General features: G+C 45.0%; 1 protein-coding gene across 1 annotated transcript in view; it reads left to right on the top strand.

Annotated features, from left to right (window-relative positions):
* The window catches only part of LOC144827787 (protein ATP1B4-like), a 224,936-nt gene that overhangs the window by 132,742 nt on the left and 71,958 nt on the right, over nt 1-20,236 (top strand). Inside the window, exon 5 of the mRNA XM_078685973.1 lies at nt 19,947-20,051. Coding sequence (XP_078542099.1) covers nt 19,947-20,051 — 105 coding nt within the window. The remainder of the gene's footprint in view (nt 1-19,946; nt 20,052-20,236) is intronic.

Below are 20,236 nucleotides of genomic sequence, written 5' to 3' on the forward strand. Positions count from 1 at the left end.
ATCGCAAATATTCCCTTCATTCCTATGGGCCTCCTGGCCCATATAAATAAATAGGAAAATTGCGATTAGCAATTTGCTAATCGCAATTTAGGAATGTTAAGGAATCGCTAAAAAGAAGCGATTTCCTACATACATACCGTTTTGAGATTTCTAAATAGCGATTCCTTAAAAATCGCTATTTAGGAATCGCTAAACGGTATGATGAATATGGCCCCTAGTCACTAAATTAGAGTGCAAAGCTCAGTTAAGGTACATAATTAATTAAGCACTCAATTAAGTTCAGATTGGGAAAATATAGATTTTAAAATGGGGAAGAAATTTTGCATAGATTCACCTACTAAAGGAAGGGAAAAGGTCAATCTCTCCTACACCAAGAAATCACAGTGGGGCACAGTTCACATGCTCTAAATCAATCAAAATAAAGCAAAAGAGAAACATTTACAACTCAATACGTTCAGCAAGAGTCTCAGAATTCTGCTACATCAAACTTTCACAAGCAGCATCTGCACATGGAACAGTAAAGTCACATGGTACGTGATTCTCGCTGGGACAGCTTGGTTTAACCTCGAGGGTGTATACTGTATTCAGAACAGTCTCTGAAAGTCTTTGTCCTTCTATGTGGAACACATTTTATTTATATCCCACTGAGACATGAAAATACAAATCTATTCGCATGATACAACACAACGCCACAGTAAAGATGGAGTCTGTGGTCCAGTTTGCCTCCGTTAGCTAGAATATGAGTTTTTATTACTGAAAAGCATTACAATTCAGCAAAACAGCTATAGCAATGTCGATATAGAGGATGCAATATTTTTGTCATGCAATACATGACATGTAATACAGTTAACTCATCTAGCGGGAGCACAGGCCCATTCCGGAGCAGTTCTTCCTTTGGTAAATGGGGTCCTAAGTGCTTCATTCCTTCTCTGCAACATTCCTAATTCTCCCTTGACTTTGCACCCGAATACGGATTTCGAGTTTTGCAGCAATAACTCCTGCATCTGCAAATATTTCCTGCACTTGGTTTTCGCAACATAAAACATAGCTGAATTTATGGAGGAAAACTGCAAATATTCATAGTTTCTAAATGCATCATGGGGGAAACCATGCAGTATTAACATGCTGACTCTAGTGCTTAATTTGAGCTGGTGGTTTCTGGTGCACAGCACCGGCACTTAATTCCCAACACCCGCATTAATGACAGTGCACCACATGGTGGCTCTGTCTGTCTAATTTTAAGATGAACACAACAACAGTGTTTAATGATTCAATATACATTAGAAATGAATGATTCTTGCCACCCACACCTTTCTCGTAGTTTTGGGTGGCGTGAAATAGACTAAATTGCCACACCTGTAGGAGCGAAGTGGCTATTTGTTTTCTTGGTACTGTCACTGGCAGCACTGGCCGGTTAATGGGCGGTGCAAGCTTCTGTAGTCTCCTGCAGAGGGCCCTGGCTAGCCACATTCTAAGATGACGTTCTCAGAATGAAAAAAGAACTAGGATGACCCCTGCTCTGTCAGTTATCCCAGGTGCAGAAATTTAGAATAAGACCACGAGTATTTCAGAGAAGAGTTGTGCCGAGATGGTAAGGCCCATGATACGCAAATTAAGGTTCTGCTTACGTAATGCCCAGATAGTACTGTCCTATGACGCGTTAGATGAAGCTAATGACAGCCTGGTACCTCCAAGCATTAGAACGATAAACAAAGGGTGGACCAAGGAAGCAATTGCAGCTGCACCGTTAAAAGCATTGAACAGGGGCGTAGCTTCAGGGTTGGAGGTGTTTGGGGCATTACACCCCCCTAATAAATGTATTCTATTGTAAATAGTTGGGTACAGGTGCTTTAAGTCGGGAATTGTGAGGTGTTTGTTGGGCTTCACTTGGGATTTTTACATAAACATGCAAACAAAAACACCCACACACCCAAACGCCCACTCTTGTCTCTGTTTTAACACCTTAGCCGCGGCCGTTATTTCACGGCAGTGCGGCGGTTCCGCAGAGTGGGCGGAGCCACGTTGGAGGTTCGCAGCACCAGCGAGGTAGTGCTCGCGACGGCCAACAGCCGATGGCAGCAGGGAAGGGGTTAAAGGTCTTAAAATGGTTTTTTTTTCAAAATATTGAGTTCGAAGTACCACTTACCCAGCAGGATTGTTGGGTAATCTAAAGCTCACCTCTTGCACCACTTCCATCTCACTGACCAAGCTACGCCCCTGGCATTGAACACCAAGGATTTTAAGAGAAATGAAGAAAGCTGCAGCAAGCTGCCAGATAATAAGTCTAGTTATGTAAGTTGGGACCGCGCCACGCACATCCTAGGAAGACCGGATGCCAAAAACTCCACTTTAACAGATTCCTTTCCGGGACTAACTTGAACCCAGAATATGGAATACCATCCCTAGAGTGATCAGACAGGGTGGCTCTTAAGGGGCTCTGGCGTTTAAAATATCTAGAAGCAGGGGCACAAGCCCTAAAAAAAAGAAGTGGGGAGAGTAACCTAGTTTAGTGACCTCACGGCGGACGACATCACGGTTCATGACATCGCACATGGCATCACAAGAAATGACATCATAGAAAGTGGCATGACAACCCACAACTTTACAGGAAGTGGCATTATAAGAAGTGACATCAAATCTAAAGCCCTCACATATATGTTTAGCAGATCTATCATGTGTAGGTTTGAGCGCATTGCGAGGATAACAGCACAGTGAGCTATGGAAGGTGATATGTGACTTCTACACCTTACAGTCTCCCAGTTTTATGTAACACATCCTGTACATTCCTTTAAAAATATATATAATCTATTGTACATGTAAAATGCACGTGTTTATGTAAAGCGCTCTGACACCCTGCATTGGGATAAGTGCAGCTATACAAGATAAAATAGTATTACTTAAATTATTTCAACGCCTCCTCAGGTGTAGTAAGCACTATATAAATGCAATTTGCTTTGTGTAAATACTGGGAAAGACCAACACATCTGCATTTTTACAGTGCATGCATATCTCCTAAACAGGGACTGAACAAAGTGAAAAGCTGCCTCGCTTAAGTATGTGTGAAGTGCTAACAAGGTGTGGGCCTTTGTTTCCCCTCCTCTTCGTTTGCATCAGGTGTGAGTCCCCTGACTGCTCCAAGCCAAGGGACTAGAACAAAAGGAGGCCTGATGACCCCTCAAATTCGGCCTTTGTAGGCCATGCAGGAGTCTTAAATAAGAAAGCCCCCTCCCCGCCTGAACTTGTTGCTTGTTGCAGATGTAAAGCAGACAACGTGCAGGCACTGCTGAAAGTGTCCTGGTGTTTGGAAATTAAACCGGGACAGCGTTCACCTCACTCGTGCCCTGTCTAAAAGTGTAGGCTGTCCAGATGGCAAAGGACAAAGGTGGGGCTAACCAGGGTGCTTTCCTTTCTTTGATGCTTCTGTAATTTCCGTAATTTCAATATTATTCAGTATGTTGTTTAAATAGAGACTTTTCTTTTGTAGGTTCCTTAATTCTTTCTCTTTTCTGCACGCAGTAGGTTCTTTTGTATATAGGCTCTTTTCTGTAGGCTGTAAGTTCTCCAAACGTCGCCAAAATGTTATAAATAGAAGTCCTTGAGCCAGGTGCATAAGCAGGATAGGTTTATTTAAGTTAGTTCCAAGCTAAATTCTTCAAGATAAGACAGATGGAAATGTAAACCCCACCAGGAGCGACCTCCCTGTCGCTCAGCCTTCCTGCCATCAACTGCTACTCCACACACAGGCCAGGCACCCAGCATTCCATGATGTCACCAAGCATTCTACCATTCCCACTATCTGAGCAACAGGGAAATCCCAGCCAGGGGGAAAAAAACACAAGTCAATTATAACATATAAACCTGGATTAGAACCCTCAGTGTTGCTGACGTAGGATCGCTTCTGCTGTGAAGCTTAGGCCTCTGCCCCCCTTGACCTCAGCGGTGCATGCGCCCCACGCACCTCTACCCCGCTGTACAGGGCAAAAGCTGCCACTGGACATTTTACAATTACTTCCCTTTCCTTTGACGTCCTTCCAGACTACGTTTTTTACGTTCAGGAAAAAAATAAATTAATATATGGATTCGATCGGAAGTAATGGGCAAGAAAAAATATGTTGTTTTATTAGAATGGAATGTCCTACAGCGGAAGAAGCTCAAAGCGCGCGCCTCCCACTGCTGCTGCTATCGAAATTTACGACTCGCTCACCCTGCTGTGTTTCATCTCCAGATCAAGTGTGCCTTGGCCGAGGCATTTCAAGGCAGCTTCAACCTGACCTTGAGTCTGGGGCTAAAAGTCTTCTGAGGTCTGGCCAGGGGCAGTATTAGCTCAATATTAGAGCACACTTTATCCCTCCACCGATGCGCCAGCAGCACAGAGGTAACGTGAGTTCATTCGTACTCAGTGGTGGCTGGTGAAATCTAGAAGTAGTGGGGCGTTAAAAGCATTGTTCACCCCTTTCACCTAATAATAAACATGTGAAGGAAAACTGTGTCAGCACTGGTACCAGGCAGCTAGAGAGAGAATTAAAAAACACATGGGCTGTGAGTACTGCCTGGAGCAAAGGTACAGACACTGAGCGACAGCACCAGTACTACATGCACCAGGGGTCTGATGCTGAGCAACCAGTAGTGGTCGGCAGTAGGTGTTTCTGTAGGGCGGTGATGTGGGCAGGGGGAGGGGCAGGGTGGGGGGTAGTAATGTATGGATTACGGAGTTTTACAGGTAAGTAAACATTTAAATAAATAAAACGAATTTCGTTGCGCACACTGCATTACATTTGGTGATGCAGTGCGCGCAACGAAATTCGTTTTATTTATTTAAATGTTTACTTACCTGTAAAACTCCGTAATCCATACATTACTACCCCCCACCCTGCCCCTCCCCCTGCCCACATCACCGCCCTACAGAAACACCTACTGCTGACCGCTACTGTGAGCAACACAACTAGTACTACGTGCACCAGGGGTCTGATGCTGAGCAACAAAACCAGTACTACCCAGGGCCGGACTGAGAACCAAAACTGGCCCTGGCAAAGAGCTCGGCCAGCCCCACTGGGAGCGGCCAAGCAGTTTGCCAGGGCCGCTTTCGGGTGATTATGTTACAGGGTCCGAGTTTGCAGCTAAGCTGCAAAAACGGCCCTGTAACAAAAACGGCCCCAGGGGCCCAAAATCGGCCCCCACCCTAGCGGCCCACCGGGGAAACGCCCGATGCCCGCTATGGCCAGTCCGGCCCTGGTACTACCTGTACTAGGGGGTACTGACACTGACAAGCAGCACCAGTACTTGGTCATGGTAAGAGGGGTGATGGGTCCCGGGCCGAAGTCGGCCTGTAAGAATAGAGCTGGTAATTTCAGGGTTCACTTGTTCTCTGCAATGGGAGACCCCTTCCCCATTGTGGGTGATTAGTTTAATGAATTACCAGAACAAGTAGAAGTCGTCACTCTTTTATCTGGAATAATTACAATGTATTTCTTCATTAGAGGATCTATTTGGTCTTTGACTCTTGCATGTAGGCAGAGTCAATTACAGCAAGAATAGATCATAGGGCAGGTAAGAAAAAGAACAGCCAACACGTGTTTAGCCCCCTCGTACTCGGGTCAGTTGGCTCTTGCCGATTGACCTGAATTAGACGTCAATGACTGGACTTCCCACATGCAAAACTTTTTGGACTCGCTATTCTAAGCAGGACTCGCTTACGCTACTCCTATTTCACGCCCTGAGGAAGCCCCTTGGCCTGCTGGCCGTACGAGGGGGCGAAACACACGTTGGCTGTTCTTTTTCTTACCTGCCCTATGATCTATGCTTGCTGTAATTGACTCTGCCTACATGCAAGAGTCAAAGACCAAATAGATCCTCTAACGAAGCAATACATTGGAATTATTCCAGATAAAAGTGTGACGACTTCTACTTGTTCTGACACTTTAATAAACAAAGCAGCACCAGCAGTACCTGCACCAGTGGCCCTGACATTGAGCGACAGCACCATTACTACAGCACCAGTACTACCTGCACAAGAGGTACTGATGCTGAGCAACACAACTAGTATTACCTGTACCCGGTGTACTGATGCTGTTAATCAGCCCCAGTACTAACTGCACCAGTGACTCTCACACTGAGCGACAGCACCATTACTACCTGCACCAGTGGCACTGACACTGGGCATCAGCACCAGTACTAATGCAACTATGGTACAGACACTAAGCAATACCATCAGTACTACCTGCATCAGGGGCACTGATGCTGAGCAACAAAACCAGTACTACCAGTACCAGTTGCACTGACGCGGACCAACGGCACCAGTACTACCTGCACAAAGGGCAATGAAACTGAACGACAGCACCAGTACTACCAGCATCTATAGTACATAAATCCTAGGGCAGCTTCGGTAGTATATGCACCAGTAATACAGACACGATGTGACAGTGATACTGACACTGCGCCACAGCTTCAGTACTACATGCACCTGACATACAGACACACGTTGATAGCAGTAGTACTACCTACCTCAATGGTACGGACGCCATGCAACAGTACCAGTACTACCTACACCAGGGATACAGACACAATGTGGCAGCGTGGAGGACCACCAGTAACAATGGTACTGACATACTACTACTGCTTCAGCACTACCTGCATCATGCATACACGTGCAATGTGACAGCATCAATACAACCTGCATAAGGGGTACAGGCGCTGTGCGACAGTATCAATACTAGCTGCTCCAGGGACACAGAGACAATTTAATTGCATGAGTGTGATCTGCATCAAGGATGCAGACACTTTGTGACGACATCAGTACTACCTTCATCAGGGATACTGGCACATTGTGGCTGCATGAGTACCGCCTGCATCAAGAGTACAGACGATAGCATTAGTACTACCTTACAGCAACAGTACTACCTGGATCAAGGGTACAGACTTTGTGTGACAGCAGCCACTCTCTTTTCTCCAGGTGCACAGTAACAATTTAGAAACAGCAGTCCTAGCAATAACGGATGCACAGAAACAATGAGGCAGTTAGAGTATTGCCTGGCTCTTGCAAGTGTGCAGAAATATTGTGACGGCAGCAATATAACGTGCATCGGTGGGAGCAACAGTACTACATGCCTAACTGTAAAGAAAGTGTCACAAGCAGGCCTTTACATGGGCAGCTCCTGCCAGGAAATAAATGCATGCACCACTCTGATTTAAAAGGGAGAGTACCAGCACTTCTCAGGAGGCTGAACATACTGTTATTGGAACAGTGCCAGCATATCTTAGTAGCAAACAAACAGCCCGGTATAGTGAGTACCTGCACTTCTATGTTATCAAGCTCTGCTCACAACAGCAGAACCGGCACCATGACTACAAAAACAATGCTGCAGTAGCAGCAATATGTGCATAAGGACTGCTGAACGTCACCAGGTGTGCATACATTCATGACAGCAGCAACCTTCCCTATACAAGGGACGAAAGCACTGGCTGAACCAGGTCTAAGCAGTTTTAGAAGACTAACCCTGTCTGCACCAGAGACAGAGAGTGCAGCAGACCCAGCACTACCTATCCAAAGTGTACAAAATGTAGCAGCAGAATTACTATGTGCAACAGATATTTTAAAACAAAGGGACAGAAGTAGCAATACTTACATCACATGATGTGACTATTGAACTCGACACTTTACACCTTGTTTGTGCCTTTGAATTTTAATCGAGTGAGACCAGCCTTATTGTATCCGCAATTATTAGACTCACCCAAAGTCTGCTGCTTTTTACCCTGTTTCTGGCAGGGAAGTATTTTGCTAATTTGTGATAATATTATTCATTTTTTGTTTTCGTGTCATTTTAATAATACCTTTTCTTATAAATTTGCTTTTAAAGACAGTATTCGCAAATTGTGTAAAGATATTTATGATGATAATGATTAGATTAATGGTTTTCGGCGCCCCCCCGTTATTTTCTACCAACATAGCAGACCCTAACATTGAGGTTTTTGTTTGTAAGGTTTTTTTAGGATAAGCCTCCACATTCTTCACACACAACCATTTCACCCTCATTATTAGATGCCTCGCATTTTCAATTTTTAGATAATTGCAATGCAGGTTGCTATTCATCTACATTTTTACAAGTGGTGTTATGCTTCTATATGAATTTGTAGTCTCTGGATAGCTGATGTATTTACTAAAGATTTTAATTGTTTTTCTGTGCTTTTATGACTGGTATTGCAAATCAAATAAAGAACATTTGATTTGTTTTGACTTACGTCACGTGAGCCTAAGAGTTATATCAGCAGGTCACAGTGCACAGGTGTAGTGTCACACAGTTTGGAGAAACATTGTAAAAGATTCCACGGTAACTGCTCCAAGTGTGCAGAAGTTACAGGGCAGCAGTAATACTGCCTGACTTCACCAGAACTACCTGTCAGAGGAGTACAGAAACAGTGTAACAAGAGCAGTACTTCCTGCTTCTGGAGTACAGAAACAGTGCAACAGCAGTGCTGCCTGCCAGAGGAGTACAGAAAAAGCACAACAGCAGCAGTGCTGCCTGCCAGAGGAGTACAGAAAAAGCACAACAGCAGCAGTGCTGCCTGTGAGAGGAGTACAGAAAAAGGGTGAACACCCTAAATATCGATTCCAAAATATAGACAGCCCAAAATATCGAATCAAAAATATAGACTACCCAAAATATCGAATAACCAAAATATAGTAAGTCAGAATATCGAATTTGTGGTATGAAATATCGAATTCCATAATATCGAATTTAAATTATCGATTTCCATAATATCACATTTTTTCAGTGTTATGTATGGTAGTATATGTATTAAAATTATGTATTAATTTTGTTATGCATGTTTAATTTTTTTTTTAAAGTAATGAATATTATATAATTTAATTTTTGCGTAATTTAATTCCATAGCGGGTTGTGGGTTTATAGGGGAATAGGGTGGGAAGTAATTTAAATATAGTAAATTAAATATCAATTTTTATTTATATGTATTGATAATTAATCGATAATTAATTATTAATTGCTAATTAATTTGTATTATTTGGCAATTACTTTTTTTAATAGGTAATTATATTTTTTAATTGGTGATTAATTTTTATTAGTTCGTAATTAATTTTTTTAATTGGTAATTCATTTTTATTAATTGGTAAATAATTGTTATTAATTAATTAATTGATAATTATGTTAATTCTAATATTCATTTGGAGAGGGTTGTGGGTTTATAGGGGAATAGGGTGGGAAGTAATTTAATTGTAATAAAGTTAATATTTATTTGTATTTATATGTATTGATAATTAATTGGTTATTGGTAATTCAATTTTATTAATTTATAATTAATTTTCTACTTGGTAATTCATTTTTATTAATTGGTAAATATTTGTAATGAATTTTTTATTGGTATTGATAATTAATTTTAGGTAATTTTAATATTAAATCATTACTTTCCCTACTGTTGCACTCTCTGGAGTGGGAATAGTAATTTTTTCCCCTGCGCTATCCAACGCTTTCCCTACTGTTGCACTCTTTGGATTGGGAATAGTAATTTTTACCCTCCCGCTATCCAACGCTTTCCCTACTGTTGCACTCTCTGGAGTGGGAATACTAATTTTTACCCCTACGCTATCCAACGATTTCCCTACTGTTGCACTCACTGGAGTTATATTATGTTATGTTAAGTGACACTTATAAAGCGCGCTGACAACGGAGGTTTCCTGGCGCTGAATGACAGAATAAGTAAGTGAGTGTAAGGTCGGAGGAGGTGGAATTAGCCAAAAGAGGGGAAAAGGTGAGTTTTGAGCAGTTTCCTGAATTGAAAAAAAGTCAGGCTGGACTTGATGGTGAGAGGAAGAGAGTTCCAGTAAGCGGGGGCTAGATGGGCAAAGCGACGACCGCCGAATTTCTTGGTTTTGATTTTAGGGGCGGCTAGCAGATGAAGATGGGCAGATCAAAGGTTGCGCGTAGGTCGGTGTGGAGTGATAAGTGTGTTCAGGAAAACGAGACTGGTGCAGTGGAGGGCTTTGAACGTGAGACAACCCAGTTTGAAGGCCGCCCTTTGTTCCATAGGCAGCCAGTGGAGTCTGTGGAGCATGGGTTTGGCCGATTGCCACTTGGGGATTTTGTAAATGAGGCTGGCCGCCTGGTTCTGTACTACCTGAAGGCGGCAAAACAGAGATTGCGGAAGTCCATAGTACAGGGAGTTGGAGAAATCCAATCTGGATAGTACCAGGGAGAGGATGACCTGGACCAGTGCGGCGTGAGGCAGTAAGTGACTGACTTTACGAATTTTTCGAAGTTGGTACATACAAGAGGAGGTCACAGCACTTACTTGGGCTTTGAGGGAGAGCTCGCCACCGATGATCACACCCAAGCTTTTTACAGATTTGGCCGGGACTGGGGGAGAACCTAGCTCCGCAGGCCAAAATTGCGGGCCCCAGTGGGTAGGGCTAAATCCAGGGAGAAGAAGCTCTGTTTTCCCAGGATTTAATTTAAGTTGGTTGTGGTTCATCCACTGTTGGATGTGAATCATGACGGTGTGAAAGTTGCTGACGGCATTTGGGGAGTTGAGTGGAAAGACAATCTGCAAGTCGTCAGCGTAATTGTACACTGTGATGTTCCATGGCTGAAGAGAGTGGATCAAGGGTCGGAGATAAAGGTTGAACAGTAGGGGCGAAAGGGAGGAACTCTTGGGGACTCCGCAGGACGTGGGGGTTTTGTCTGCAGTATATGGGCCAAGGCTGACGGCTTGTGTTCTTCCAGACAGGAAGGACTCCGTCCATTTAAGGGCAGAGCCCTGGATGCCTGCCTGTTCGACACGGTGGAGCAAGATGTTATGGTCCACCGTGTTGAACGCGGCCGACAAATCCAGCAGTACAAGGGCTTGAGGGATCCCCGCATCGGCGTTCCTCCTCAGTGTATCTAAAACAGCTAAGATGACGGCCTCGGTAGAATGACCCGGCCGGAAGCCGGCCTGATTGGGCTCGAGATGGCAGGAGGTCTCGATGAAGTTTTAGAGACATCGGGTGACATGGGCTTCTATTAGCTTGGAAAAGTAGGGTAAAAGGGAGATGGGACGATAGTTGGAAAGTACCAGGGGGTCCGCGCCAGGTTTCTTGAGGAGGGGCAATAGGATAGCCTCCTTAAAGGATCTAGGGACAATACCGCTGCTGAGGGAACCATTCAGCAGGGGTAGGATGCAATCGGGTAGATTGAGACAAATGTTCCGCAAGACCGAAGGGGGGCAACAATCTCTCGGGGAGCCTGATTTAACCCGGGTCGCGAGTTCCGCTAGCGTGTTGGAATTGAGAGTGGGGAATTGATTAAAGGATAGTGGATTGTTAGGGGAGATGTCCAGGGGTTGAGTCTGGGGGGTTGGGGATATCGAGTCCTTGATTTTCGTAATTTTTTCAATGAAGAAGAGATTGAGAGCGTCACAGGTCGCTTGAGTGGGGGTCTGAGCTGAAGTGTTCTGTCGTCTGTGGTCAATTCATTCATAATTATAAAAACCTCCTTAGATTTATTGTCCGCTGACGACAGTCTATGGGAGAAATGCTCCGACTTAGCTAAGGTGATAGCAGCTTTATATTCTCTGCGTGCAGCAATATATAGCAGACTGGCTGGGTCAGAGTAATCGCGTCTCCAGGACCGTTCTTGCTGACGCACTTTCAGCTTATGCTGCTTAAGGTTGTCAGAAAACCATCTATGAGAGTTGTTATGTCTGGTACAAGGAAATTTAGTGAGGGGGGCAAATTGGTCACTGGCCGACTCTAGCCAGGTACTAATGTCATCTTCCATTGCGTCAATGTTGGCAGGGATGGTGGTGATTAGGCGGCTATTGGCCAGAGTGATAAGAAAGCCTTGGAAGTCATATGAGCTCCATTTGCGTGATAGGCCACCAGCCATCAAGGGGGCAGAAATCCTGCCAGCGACGGTGATGGTGGTGTCTACAAGATAATGGTCAGACCAAAGACAAGGGGAAATAGATGGTTGAGATAGAGCTAGATTATAGGTCCATATCTGATCAAGAATGTGACCTTTAATGTGGGTTGGCGAGGAGACTTGTTGGGACAGGTTCAGACTGTTAAGGACTTCAAAGAGTTCTGCGGCGTGTGGGCCGGCATTGGCATCATTAAACCCATAATTAGGATCGCCAAAGAGGGCGAATCTAGAGTGCAGTGTGAGCAGATTGAACAACTGTTCGCTCATGATGGTAGAGAAAGATGGCATAGGGTATGGGGGCCGGTAGAGGAGTAAGAGCGTGAGGGCGCCAGCATCAGTTTTTAGACTAAAGAGCAAGTTGTCAGCCTCGGGGAGGATGAGGGAAGACGAGGAAATAACATCAAGGTGCTTTGATATAATGGCCGCTACCCCACCCCCGGCCGATCCCCAGGGCGGTCGGCGTGAAGAATGTAGTAATCGGGGGGAGGGCCGCCAGTATGTCAGGGAGGGAGTCTGCGCTTAGCCAAGTTTCTGTGAGCAGGAGTATATCAGGTTTATTGGATGATAGCAAGATGAAAATATCGTCTTGATGTTTAACCAAGGAGCGAGTGTTCAAATACATCACCGTGACGGGGGTGACGCTCTTGGCTTGTTTGAGTGGAAGTATGCCGCTTCTGGGTGAGTATGGGGCTGACCGCGCGAGACCAGCTGTATTTATGCACCTGATGGTTGCAGGGGATGGTGGGGGATAGGGGTGCTGTAGCTCCCTGAGGAATTTGTCCGAATAGGAGATAAATTGCTCAGCATGGTTAGCCCCTAGGCCCGGTCTGGCGCGGACGGGCGCAGACGGGCTTACCTTAGGCGCACCTTCGTCCGCTGCGCTTCCGGGGAGGTGGAAACATTTGTACTGGTCAGGGTGGGAGGGCCGATCAATTGTTCTGCTCGCCCTCTGACTCACCCAAGATGGCGGTGGGAGTAGGAGGAGCAGCACCTAATCGGCTGCTGAAGCCTCGAATGAGAGCGTTAGCGTGGGCAGGAGGTAAGGAGTGCCTCGTAAGGGATTGAAGTCTTAAAATCACAGCAATCACAAGTAATACAATTTTCAAAGTAAAATAGCGCTACAGCGAGTAAGGTTTTAAAATACGATTATACAATTAAAATGACGGCGTCCCCGGCTTTCCGCCTCAGGGACCTTACGCTAGGTTAGTGGTCTGTCAGGTAATGAGAAATGACAGGGCGCACGGCGCTTTTGTACTGGTCAGGGTGGGAGGGCCGAGCAATTGTTCTGCTCGCCCTCTGACTCACCCAAGATGGCGGTGGGAGTAGGAGGAGGAGCACCTAATCGGCTGCTGAAGCCTCGAATGAGAGCGTTAGCGTGGGCAGGAGGTAAGGAGTGCCTCGTAAGGGATTGAAGTCTTAAAATCCCAGCAATCACAAGTAATACAATTTTCAAAGTAAAATAGCGCTACAGCGAGTAAGGTTTGAAAATACGATTATACAACTCACAATGACGGCGTCCCCGGCTTTCCGCCTCAGGGACCTTACGCTAGGTTAGTGGTCTGTCAGGTAATGGGAATAGTAATAGTAATTACTATTCCCTATTACTATTAATAGTAATAGGAATAGTAATTTGTACCCTCCCGCTATCCAACGCTTTCCCTACTGTTGCACTCTCTGGAGTGGGAATAGTAATTTTTACCCTTACGCTATCCAACGCTTTCCCTACTGTTGCACTCTTTGGAGTGGCAATAGTAATTTTTACCCTTCCGCTATCCAACGCTTTCCCTACTGTTGCACTCTCTGAAGTGGGAATAGTAATTTATACCCCCCCTCGCTATCCAACGCTTTCCCTACTGTTGCACTCTCTGGAGTGGGAATAGTAATTTTTTACCCCTACGCTATCCAACGCTTTCCCTACTGTTGCACTGACTGGAGTGGGAATAGTAATTTTTACCCTTCCGCTATCCAACGCTTTCCCTACTGTTGCACTCTTTGGAGTGGTAATAGTAATTTTTACCCTTCCACTATCCAACGCTTTCCCTACTGTTGCACTCTCTGGAGTGGGAATAGTAATTTTTACCCCTACGCTATCCAACATTTTCCCTACTGTTGCACTCACTGGAGTGGGAATAGTAATTTTTACCCTCCCGCTATCCAACGCTTGCCTTACTGTTGCACTCCCTGGAGTGGGAATAGTCATTTATACCCCCCCGCTATCCAACGCTTTCCCTACTGTTGCACTCTTTGGAGTGCGTATAGTAATACCCCTATGCTATCCAACCCTTTCTCTACTGTTGCACATTCTGGAAAAGGAATAGTAATTTTAACCCCTACGCTATCGAACGCGTTCACTACTGTTGCACTCATTATTAATTAACATAAAAATTATTATTTTAATTATTATATTTTATTTATTTTTATATTTAAATAATATGTTTATTTATATATTTATGTCAATATATTTTTATTAATGTTCTAAATATTTTATAATTAAGATTAATAATTATGTTATAATATTAGTGAGTAAATATGTATTAAAACATTTTTTTACATTTAATTTATTATTTTTTACATTTTAAGCTTTTTTACATTATGTTTTATTTAATTATGTTAATTATTTAATTACATTTCTAGTATTTTTATTACATTTAAAAAATTCGATATTTTAGTTAACTATATTTTAACATTCTATATTTTGGAATCGATATTTTAGTACTTACCTGTTTGTAGATAGGCATTCTATATTCTGTCCCTCGATATTTTGGCTTCGATATGTTGATAAGTCGATATTTTGTCCCGCGATATTTCGATATGGAACCCAGAAAAAGCACAACAGCAGCAGTGCAGCCTGCCAGAGGAGTACAGAAAAAGCGTAACAGCAGCAGTACTACCTGCTTCTGGAGTACAGAAACAGTGCAACAGCAGCGGTACTGCCTGCTTCTGAAGTACAGAAACAGTACAACAGTAGCAGTGCTGCCCGCCAGAGGGGTAGAGAAACAGTGCAACAGCAGCACTACTGACTGCACCAGGCAAACAGAAACAGTACAACAGCAGCACCACTGACTGCACCAGGTACACAGAAACAGTGCAACAGCAGCACTACTGCCTGCACCTGTCTACAGTATATCTCAGTGTGACACTCAACTCGTTTACAAATCCATCCAGAAATAAGAAAACAAACCCAGTGTGCTAGCCTCTCCCCAACACAATACAAAAAAAATCAAAGCTCCAAAATCACTCAACAGCTGTTAAATTCTCTAAAATTGTAAAATCAAATTAAGTGCCTCCACGCTTCCTTATGCCATATAAGTTAGTGCAGACTCTGCGATATCTGCTACTGCCTGGAGAATGTTCCCACAGCACCACAATGCTCTTTGCATATTTGAAATGCACATTTTCTTTTAATTCAAAGTATTTTTATTGAAAATATAATTTGCATATACAATATAATGTAGTTCGACCCATTTACTTGGCTTTAGTGACAGTGGAGACAAAAGAAAGAAGAAGAGAGGGGGGGGGGGGGTTATTGTTCCAGGTGAGCATCTAGGGCTGACCACATCTCCCTTCTTGCTGTGTGGTTGGCTGGTTGATAGTTTGCTGCTATATTGTCCGCCCCTCTCAGGAAGGTTACCCTGTTGAACCAGCGTTTGAAGGAGGCTTTCCCTGTGTCCTTCCAGTTGCCTAGGACTGTTTTGGCAGCGGCAGTGAGCAGAACATCTACTAGGTCACTGTTTCATTTTGAGTCGAGTGTTGTATCCAGGAAGGCCATGGTAATGCCTGGTAGGTCGCGTGTGGATTGGCTGCCTGTGAGTGCGTCTATAAAGTCATGGACCTTGCCCCAGAATGCCTTGACCTTGGGGCAGTCGTATAGAATGTGTGCTAGGTCTCCCCTTGCTTTCTGGCAGTTCCAGCAGGTGTCGTTGTCCCTAGCTCCCACTGTCTCTAGTTTGGCTGGTGTCCAATGTAGCCTGTGCAGCAGCCAGTATTTCGTTTGGGCAAGCTGGGGCGTTACTTTGTTTTTTGAGGCCGATGACCATAGCCTGGCTTTTGCTGCGTCGGTAAGTGGGTTACTGTATGCCCCCTCCCAAAATGCTAGCGTCTTGTTGTTGAGCGTTGTGGTGCGCGGGGTGATTAGTTTGTAGATGTGCGCTGTCTGGTGTCCCACTTTGTTTAGGTTCTGTGTGTACTGTAGTATTGAGGGTTTTTGTTTCGATAGGTTGGCTCTGGTGATAGCTGCTTTGGTGCTAAGAAAGGTGTAGAAGTCTCTGTTGTGCAGTTTGTGTGTCTCCTGTAGCGTCTCAAAAGTGAGTGGGTTGTTGTTAAGTTCTAGTTGTGCCGGTGTTGTGATCCCTTTGCTACACCACCCCTCATTCGTTAGTATGGCCCCTTTGTATGTTATTCTGGGGTTGTGCCACAAGGACTCCCACTTGGAGTTTTTGATGCTGACCTCCAGTTCTTTGTCCACCCTGAGAAGGGCAGTCTTGGTGTTCCTGATGATGGCGTTTTTTGCTTCTGGGTGTCTGCTGGCTGTAAGCGCCATCAGTGGGTTTGCCCCCCCTAGGATGCTCCTCTCCACATCCATCCATACTGGCGAGTAGTCTGGCGTGGGGGAGATCCAGTGTATGCCTTGTTTCGCAAGGCAAACCATTTGGAATGCCTTATAATTGGTTAGGTTGAGCCCTTCCAGTTCTTTCTTCAGTCTTAGTTTTGAGAGGCTGATTCTGGCTCTTTTTCCCCCCCCATAGGAATGTGTTGAGTGCTTTGTCTAATTTGCAGTGGAAAACCGCAGTTAGTGTAAGCGGCAGCATGCTCAGTAGGTAGTTTAACATAGGCGTGACCATCATTTTTATCGTCTCGACGCGACCCCACCAGCTTATGTATCTCGGACTCCACTCCTCCAGTTTGCCTTTCAATTTTTTTAGCATTGCTTCCTCGTTGTTGTCTAGCGTTCTCCTTAGGTCTCTTCCGAAGAGGAGGCCTAGGTATTTCAGAGGTTTTATCTGCCATGTCAGGCCTGACTCGCCCAACACCTCCCTGGTGGTGTGGCAGTTCATCGGTTTACATTCCGATTTGTCGCGGTTCAGTTTGTAGCCCGAAACGTGGGCACACTCCTCAATGGTGGACATTAAGGCTTCTATTGACGGTTTGGGGTTGTGGGTGGTAATAAGGATGTCATCTGCGTATGCTGCTAGCTTGAACGCCTGCTCTCCTACGCGAACTCCAGTTATTAGCGGGTTAGTCCTGATCATGTGGAGGAGTGGTTCTAGGGCTAGTAGGAATAGTCCGGGTGAGAGGGGGCATCCCTGCCTCGTACCTCTTTCTAGGGTGAACGTTGCTGATGTGGATGCGTTGACTACCACTCGTGCACGGGGGTTTTGGTAGAGTGACATGATCATCCCCCTATATTTGTCCCCTAGGCCGAACTTGCGCATGCATTCATTGAGGAATGACCATGAGACTCTGTCAAAAGCCTTTTCGGCGTCCAGTGCAATCATTACTGCTTTTTCCGTGCTGTTGGCTGTGCGGTTTATGAGATGACAGAGGAGTCTGGTATTGTCTTGTGAGAGTCTGTTTCTAAGGTATCCTACTTGTGATCTGTGTATTAGGTGGGGGAGGTAAGTGTTTAGCCTTGATGCCATTACTTTGGCATATATCTTACAGTCCACGTTGATTAGGGAGATAGGCCTGTAGTTCTTTGCATATTGTGGATCTTTCCCCTCCTTAGGGATGACGATGATGTTTGCCTCTGCCATCGAATCAGTCATGCGTCCTCTGGTGGCGCATGCTTGGAAGACCCTGACCATGGTGTCTTTTAGGAGGGGGTGGAACTTTTTGTAGAAGGTCGCCGTGAAGCCATCTGGCCCTGGCGCCTGTTCTATTTTAAGGATTTTATTGCCATCTCCACCTCTGCGCCTGATATGTCCTGTTCTAGTGCTGTTTTCTGTTCTTCCGTTAGCTTGGGCAGGTCTAGTTTGTCTAGCATGCTGGTGCCTCCGTCACCTGCTAGCGAGTTGTCTGCTGTGTAGAGTTCCTTATAGAAAACCCTGAAGGTTGCTAGAATTGCCCTGTTGTTCGTGTGTGTCCTGCCACTATTGTCCGTAATTGCTAAGACTGAGTGTTGCCTCTGTTTGGCTTTGAGGTACCCTGCCAGTGCCTTGCCTGCTTTGTTTGCCGAGCAGAGGTTGATTGACTTGTATTTGCTAATCCAGTTGCCTGCTCTTTCGCTGAGTATCCTGTTTAGTTCGTATTTTTTCTTTGTGAGTGTGGTGAGCGTGTTCCTATCTGTTAAATTTGCGACATGGTTGCTTTCTAGCTCTTTGATTTGATCCTCTAGCTCCTGTATTCTCTTGTTCCTCTTCTGGTTCATCCTGCCTTTGATGTAAAGGAGTTTCCCTCTTACCGTGGCTTTTAGTGCCTCCCATAGGGCAGTGGTGTCGGTGCCTGGGGTGTCGTTGAACGATAGGTATTCCCTAATTGCCTCTTCTATTTCAGCTATGTTTGTGGGGCTCTCTAAGATGTCGCTGTTTAGGCACCAATTGCGGGTTGGTTCCTCGTTGTGTTTCCCGCTTAGTGAGAGGGTGATATGTGCATGGTCCGATATTGTTATTGGTCCAATCTCCGTTTCCTGTGTGAGGTGTGTGTGTGTGGAGGACATGAGTATGTAGTCGATTCTGCTATATGAGTTGTGCGGGTGTGAATAGAAGGTATATTCCCTTGTGCTCGGATGTTGTAGTCTCCATGGGTCTGATAGCGCTAGTTTGGCGCAAAGATTTTTCAGGGTGGTTTGTTCTAGTGACGTGTGGCTGGCTCTGTGCGGGTGTCTGTCTGTGGCGTTGTCCATCGCTAGGTTCATGTCTCCCGCAACTATCAGCATCTCTCCAAGTGGTATGTCCCTGAGTTCGTCTTCTACCTCCTCCAAGAACTGTTTGTTTGCTGAGGTCAGGCCATAGATATTGGCCACATGTATGGTGTCCTCGCCTTTCTTAATGCTTGTGATTAGTCTCCTACCTTCTGTGTCTGCCCGGCAGTTCTGTATTTTAAGTTTCGCTTTTTTGCTAATGATTGTGATGACCCCTCCCTTTTTGTTTACTGCTGGAGAGCAGACCACTTCGCTTATCCACCGTGCCTTGAGTCGCTTTGCGTCCTCTTCGTTTACCCTGGTCTCTTGGAGGACAAAAATGTCTCCTTTGAGTTTGTTTAGGTGATCTAGTGTCGTGCGGCATTTTATGGGGTGGTTAAGGCCTTTGACGTTCATGGAGACTATCTTAATGTCAGATGGTAGTTGTGGCTGCGCGGGTGTTGGCTGTGTAGTCATGGTGTGGTGAGTCCCTCGCTTGTGTCCGCGCTTATTATGTGGTCTCTACCTCGTTTTGAGTACGTCGTGCAGCCTTGTCTCCTAATTGGCATGCTGGCTTGACCCCCCCTTAGGGCCCTAGTGGGTATGTGGGAATGGTGATAGGATAGAAGGAAAAAGGAAAAAGAGTATCTCCACGGAGTTGCAAATGTTCGTGCTGTTCGTCCCCCCCCTCCGAGCCTTCCCCCGGCCCTCCCTCCCCTCCCCCCTCCCCCCTGCCAAAGTACTGTAAACGTGCGACAGCAACATTACTACCCGCCCTCCGCCCCCCGAGTCCTTGTTGCCCCTTTCCTTCGACTAGTTCACGTGTGTTAAAGGATATATCTGCCGTCACGTTGTGCATAGAGATCTGCATATAGTTCTGGTTCCTGAGGGTGTAAAATACTGAGACGGTAGCCCAGGTAATGTTGCTGGTGTTCTGCCCATGACCGCGGTGACTGAGGTAGGTAATGTGTCTCAGGTAGACACAATGTTGGTGGTGTCACCGCGGTTGGTTTAGATATTTGAGGTAGAAGTGTTGTGTGATCTGCTTAGTTCTGGTTCTCCTGAGATTGAAGTGTCTCTCTGTCTTCCACTAGCGGCCATAAATGCACATTTTCTATATTAGTAATTGTAATGCCTAAGTTCTGACTGAATTGACTGTAAACGGAATGCTTAACTCTGAATGTCTTTCCTTCAAGGAGTAATGATTAGTCCCCACACGAGTGGGTTTCACGTGGTCTTCAACGCGTCAGAAATTTCCACATGGTCACCATATGTAGAACACATGCACAGATTTCTGGAAGGTATGTTTTTATTTTTTCATTACATTGAAAAAAAAGTCTCAATCTAAAGCTAAAAAGGTTGATCCTGGAAAGCGTATTGTATTTAAAGCTGAACTTTGACATAGTTTTTATGGTATATATAAATACAGACATGTATATTATTTATGCGCATGTTCAAATTGAAATCCTCTATTTATTTCCATTGT

Source organism: Lissotriton helveticus, chromosome 4_1 (genome assembly GCF_964261635.1).
Source record: "Lissotriton helveticus chromosome 4_1, aLisHel1.1, whole genome shotgun sequence".
In the NCBI taxonomy this organism is placed as follows: Eukaryota; Metazoa; Chordata; class Amphibia; order Caudata; family Salamandridae; genus Lissotriton; species Lissotriton helveticus.